This window comes from Malurus melanocephalus, unplaced genomic scaffold (genome assembly GCF_030028575.1).
Source record: "Malurus melanocephalus ecotype Western Australia unplaced genomic scaffold, MMel_1.1 scaffold_1127, whole genome shotgun sequence".
Classification (NCBI taxonomy): Eukaryota; Metazoa; Chordata; class Aves; order Passeriformes; family Maluridae; genus Malurus; species Malurus melanocephalus.
Window position 1 is genome coordinate 77,607 of NW_026624359.1, and position 5,827 is coordinate 83,433.

General features: G+C 56.2%; 1 protein-coding gene across 1 annotated transcript in view; it reads left to right on the top strand.

Annotated features, from left to right (window-relative positions):
- LOC130586301 (drebrin-like protein) overlaps window positions 1-5,827 on the top strand; it is an 11,908-nt gene extending 6,081 nt beyond the window's left edge. The window contains exons 9-13 of the mRNA XM_057387081.1: window positions 383-485; window positions 1,705-1,815; window positions 3,208-3,311; window positions 4,324-4,429; window positions 4,754-5,827. Of these exons, the coding sequence (XP_057243064.1) occupies window positions 383-485; window positions 1,705-1,815; window positions 3,208-3,311; window positions 4,324-4,429; window positions 4,754-4,893 (564 nt within the window). The 3' untranslated portion in view covers window positions 4,894-5,827. The remainder of the gene's footprint in view (window positions 1-382; window positions 486-1,704; window positions 1,816-3,207; window positions 3,312-4,323; window positions 4,430-4,753) is intronic.

A 5,827-nucleotide genomic window follows, 5' to 3' on the forward strand; every position in this document is an offset into this window, starting at 1 on the left:
GCCCTGGGGAATGGGGGGCTGCCCTTGGAATGGGGGGGGCTGCCCTGGGGAATGGGGGGCTGCCCTGGGAATGGGGGGCTGCCCTGGGGAAAGGAGGAGTTGCCCTGGGGAACGGGGGGCTGCCTGAGGAACAGGGGGCTGCCTGGGGAAAGGAGGAGTTGCCCTGGGGAATGGGGGGCTGCCCTGGGGAACGGGGGGCTGCCCTGGGGAAAGGAGGAGTTGCCCTGGGGAAAGTGGGGGCTGCCTGGGGAAGTGGGGGCTGCCTGGGGAATGGGGTCTGCCCTGGGGAACTGGGCTGCCTGGGGAAAGTGGGGGCTGCCTGGGCTCTGCCCCCACCGTGCTGCTCGGGGCCCTGACCGGGCTGTGTGCCCTCCCTGGGCAGGAGGCCGCCACGCTGATTGCACAGAGAGCTGTCAACCCCCGCGACATCTTCATGCAGAGGGAGAGAGCGGCGCCAGGGGATGCAGCCATGCCAGCACAGCCAGGTATGGCCTGGGGGGGCACATGGAGGGTGCTGGGTGCCAATCTCAGGCACCCACTGGGTTTCTCTGCACATGGAGGGTGTGTGGAGTGACACTGTGAGGCCACAGCTCGAGCTGACAACAGGCAGCTCTCATCACACTGATGTTCTCTGCTCTGCTGTGTCCCATACCTGGCTCTTGCCATTTTCCAGGGGTGTGTTTCTAGCCAAGTATTAATCACCAAGACAGAAGCTTTCCTTACTCTGATTCCCCTTCTGAGCCTTAAACAGTTTTTTTTTWAATTGAAATTCAATGTATTAACATCAGGAAAACACCACTATCGCAGTCTATCCTGACTGCATGAAGTTTCACCTAACTTTTTGCACTTCACCAGCCAAGCATAATCTCGTGCTGTTAGAACCTGATCCGATCTCTCAGATAGAGATCAGGAAGTTTGCAAACCAGGCTGAGAGTGGCTGAGGAAGTCACTGTGACGAGCGTGTGACGACTGCCACCTCCACCACCACTGCTGCCACCACTGCTTCCTCTTCCTCCTCCTAATCCTCGTCCTCCTCAGCCCAACCCCCTCCAAAGCAGYTTCAATTGATTCAGAATAATCACTTTTACTGTGACAGGAGCATGACAGGAGCATGAATCCCTACTTCCTTGGGCAGGCAAGCCACACTGGGAAAATGTCTTTTTTGATGGTTAGACATCATGGAGAGAGACTGRCTTTGAGGTATTTCATTAGGATTTGATGGTTTTTGGGGAGGAAAGGGAGATGAATGCCCTGGGATTGATCAGACCCAGAGGAGAGGGTAGGCTGGAGTCTTGGTGCTGGTAGGGTTTGTCTGGGAATTCTCCTCAGCTTTTGTTTGGTTTRGAGGTGGAGATGAGGAGATACCAGCCCAGTAACCTTCTGCCACAGGAAACGCACTGGCAGAAACCAGTTTGCATCATCCCCTCCCAGTTTGATATCTATGTAGCTCAGAGTGCTCCAAAAGTCACCATGGAGAGCTGGGGGCAGGGTCCTCTAGCTCTTCCTTCTCCCAAAAAATCCATTTAATTTTTGTTTTCCCTTGTCTGCTGCTATAACCAGTTGCCAAACTTGTTTTCCACAACCAGGATTAGAGCTGGAAAATCCTGCWTGGGAGGGTGACCCAGCAGTACCTGTGGGGGCACAGTCAGGCTGGGAGCCCCCCTGCCTGACCTCCTCCTGCAGCCCCTCCAACTCTTTTTCCAGGGAAGCTCCGCAGCCCATTCCTGCAGAAGGAGGTGAACTCTGTGCCCAGTCCTGCCTCCCCCAGCCGGGATGTTTGGGAGTCACCACCGGCCTCCTCAGTACCTGCAGCAGGTATGTGCTTGGCTCCCTCCACTCCCCAAAGCTTTTCTCCTCATCTTTCCAACTAGATCTCACAAAATCAGGCRTTTTGAGGCTGGGCTTGGAGGTTCCATTTGGTTTTCCCATTCCGTGGGCTGGGACCCCCCACGTTTGTCTCCAGCCAGGGCTGAGTGTGATGCTGAGGATGAGGATGGTTCTGGCTTGTCTTCAGCCAAAGGCTCAGGGCCTGGGGGATGAGGATATCTGCTGCTGGAATTCAGGCTGAATTCAGCTCCATGCACTCCCAGCCTTCCTCTAGACCTGCCACAGGGGCTTTGACAGCCACACTTGGACTTTTCCAAAATGCCCCAAGACCCAGCCGAGGTGGCTCCACCCCTGTGCAGAGGCTTTCCTGCTCCAGAGTTAAACTRGGTTGTTTCCTTGTCCCAATAAAGTACATGGGCATGGAGTGACAGGACAAGAGGGACTGGCTTCTCACTGCTGGAGGACAGGGTTAGACCGGATATTGAAAAGAAATTCTTCCTGGGGTGGGAAGGCCCTGGCACAGGCTGTCCACTGARCTGTGGCTGCCCCATCCCTAGAAGTGCCCAAAGCCATGTTGGACAGGGCTTCAAACAACCTGGGATAGTGGAAGGTGTTCCTGCCCAACCAGTTCCTAGTGGTTTGGGGGAGGAAATGATTCCAGAGAAGGGCTGGCTGCGCCCAGAGGTCTCCTCATGTGCTGTAGGTGGCACTGAGGGCTGGCCTTGTCCCTGAATCATGGAATCACAGATTGGTTTGCCTTGGAAGGGATCCGAGAGTCCATCTAGTTCCACCTCCCCTGCCATGGGCAAGGACAAGGTGGGACTCAGGGGTGAGGGGATGAGGTGGGGTTTGGGGGCAACAAAGTAGGGAGCAGGGATGAACTGGGGAYGAGGGACAAGCTGTGGGGCCAGGAGTGAACTAGGGCCCCAGAATGAGGTGGGGGGCAGGGATGAAGTGAGGGCCAGAGACAAGGAAGGGGCCAGGGACAAGGTCGAGACCAGGGACAAACTRGGGACCAGGGATGTGCTGGGGCTGGGGTCTGATGTCCCCAGGCCACTGTCACCACTAGATGCTGCTCTTGACCAGGACCTCCACTCCAGCCCTGCCCCTCCATGGGAATTTTTTCATCCTGGCCGAGTTTATCCCTTCCCTGTCTTTATTCCTTCCCTATCAGAGATGGATCTCTCCTTTGTCCTTTCCAATGCCCCCCACACCCCTGCCTGCTCCATCCCATGGTGTGTGTGTGCTGCATTCCCCACTGGACAGGAGACCCAGGGACACCCAGCTCATACCAGGAATGAGGTGTCACCCAGCCTGGGGCAGGAGCCAGACGAGGGGACAGGGCATGGTTTTGGTGACAGATCCTTTGTTTCTTCTCAGGACGAGACTCTGGGTACAATTCTGGTGTCCCAGTGTCCCACATGGAAGAGAATCTGTATGAGGAGCCTCCAGAGCCCTCAGCCATCTACGAGGAGCCGCCCCAGGTGGGTTTGGAGGGGAGGGGACCCCACTGGGACCAGATCTGCATGGGAGAGAGAGGCTCATCCCATCCTTAGGATGAGCCTGGAAGACTTTTCTGAGCTAAAATCATAGGAAATGGCGAAACCCCAGAGCTCAGGTGTGCTCAGGATGCACCCATGCCCATGCTGCTGTGTCCCTTGCCAGTGCTCCCAGTGGGGGGACACTGGTGCAGAGTCCCTGGCACCCATCCTGCACCCCAGGGCCACACTTGCTTGTTGTCAGTGCCACATCTCCAGAACCAGTGCGGGGAAAGGATCCATCAGCCTCTTCCAAAGCCCTTTTTTCCTCCTGCTTCTCTGCACATCTGTACCCAGTAGAGTTGGCAATCCCAGCTGTTCTGATGCACTCCAAGATTCTCCAGTGGCTAATTGTGGGGTTGTGCTGTGTTGCTGTGTTTCCCTTGGAGATGTGGGGCCCCTTTGGTTTCTTCTCTGCTCACCAAACCATTGGCATTCCAAACATCATTTTCTCATTCTGGAATTTGTCTGAAAGTGTCCAGCAGGTTCCAAAGGATTCCAGGGGAGATGGGCTCAGTGATCCCCTCAGCCTTTCCTGAGGAAAGCAAACCACAGCCAGCTCATRTTCTGGCAGCAATGCTTCAGAAGCTGGAGCTTATCCCTTGGGGGCTGAGCCTCTGAAGCAGAGATCCCAAGGGATCGGAGCGGTTGTCTGCCACTGATCTCTGGTGTTTCTGTTGGGATGAGATCCCAAGGGACAGGGATTGGTGTTGAACCAGGTGGAGAGGTGACCACCTCAGCTCTTTGGCCAAGAGCTGGTTTGCTCCAGTGTCTCTTGGATCCTGTGGCACACACATGACACCACTTCCCTAGAGCCCACGTTTTATTCTAGAGGACACCCAGTGCTCAGGCCTCCAAGCCCTGGGGGGCTGATGTACATTTCTGGCTGCTGGACATCATTCTTTTYCCTCCCACTGTTCTCCCTGTAATTCCTGCTCTCCTTCTCTCCTTCCTGAAGGAACAAGTTGATGATGTCAAATAYGACTACAGGGTGGAGTACCAGGAGCCACCGGACCTGACGGGGAAGGGGCTCTGTGCCCGGGCACTCTATGACTACCAGGCTGGTGAGACGCACTGAGCCATTCCCCTTGTCCTGTCYCTTCATCCCTTGTCCCTCTCCAGCTCTCCTGGAGCTCCTTTAAGCTCTGGATGGGGTTCTAAGGGCTCCCTGAAGCTTCTCTTCTCTGAAAGAGAAGGCTTTTCCTTGGGACATTCCCAGTTCTCCCAGCCTGTCTCCAGAGCAGAAGGGCGCCAGCTCTTGGAGCTGTGGCCTCCTCTGGAGCCTCCTCTGCCTCRTTCCAGCAGCTCCACCTCCCCATTACCTTGGGAACCCCAGAGCTGGGGTAGTTCAGGTGGTCTGACCCCCTCCCCTCTCTGTCCCATTGCAGCTGATGACACTGAGATCTCCTTTGATCCTGAGAACATCATCACCAACATCGAGATGATCGATGAGGGCTGGTGGCGCGGCTACGGCCCCGACGGCCACTTCGGCATGTTCCCCGCCAACTACGTGGAACTGATAGAGTAGGGGGACTGGCAGGGGGCTGATGGGGGGCTCCAAACCCCTGGGACTGCTCCAGACCCTTGGGACCACTCAGCTCCTGCCTGATTCTTCCAAATGACATGTGGCTTTTTCTTCTTCTCTATTTCTTTCTCTCTCTCAGTGAAGTGCCATTCCCCAATCCCTCGGTAGTGGGGCCTCCCCAGGTGCTGCCCCCATGTCCCCCATAGCTGCCCTTGGGTGGGTGAAAGAAGGGTCCCATCCCACCCTGAGCCTACAGTGCTGGTCTCCTCCTCCTCCCTTGGCACTGGAGTGGGAAGGAGGGYGTGATGAATCCCTCACAGGAATTTTCAGGGAACAAATTACCTCCCCCTGTGCTCCCTCCCACCCTGTGACCTTGGACCTGCTGCAGCCACACTGGAGAAGCCACTTGCCCAATTTTATTTCATTTGAAAAGCTTATCAGAATAATTTTGGAATCCTACAGGGTCTGACATGACCAGTAGGGCTGAAYCCTGGCTCTGTTCCCCGTCCACCCCGAGCAGACTGAGCTCACCATGCGTGATCCTGTGTTTTCCTCCCTGCTCTCCCCACCCTTCCCTTGCCTTGCCTTGCCYTGCCCCAAATATGCTCTGGGGATTTCAATTGGGAGTGAATGAYCTCCCCTGCAGCGCAGATCCGGCCAAGCGTGTGGGACCCCCCTCCCCACCCCCAAACTCACTGTGAACAAGGAAAAGCCCAGCCCAGCCCCTCCCCCACACTGARTTTCCCGCCTTGGTGTCACTTTAGGAATAGAAGGAGAGGACAGGGTTGGGGCACGGGGGGTGATCCCGGCTCACCCACGCCTTCTGCAGGTGCTGGGGGATGCAGTGTCTCCTCCGAGTCCCTCCCTGCGAGCTCCTTTTTCTCCTTGCTCCTCCCAGGCCCTCCCCAGCTATAATAAAAGGGCTTTTCTTTGGTGA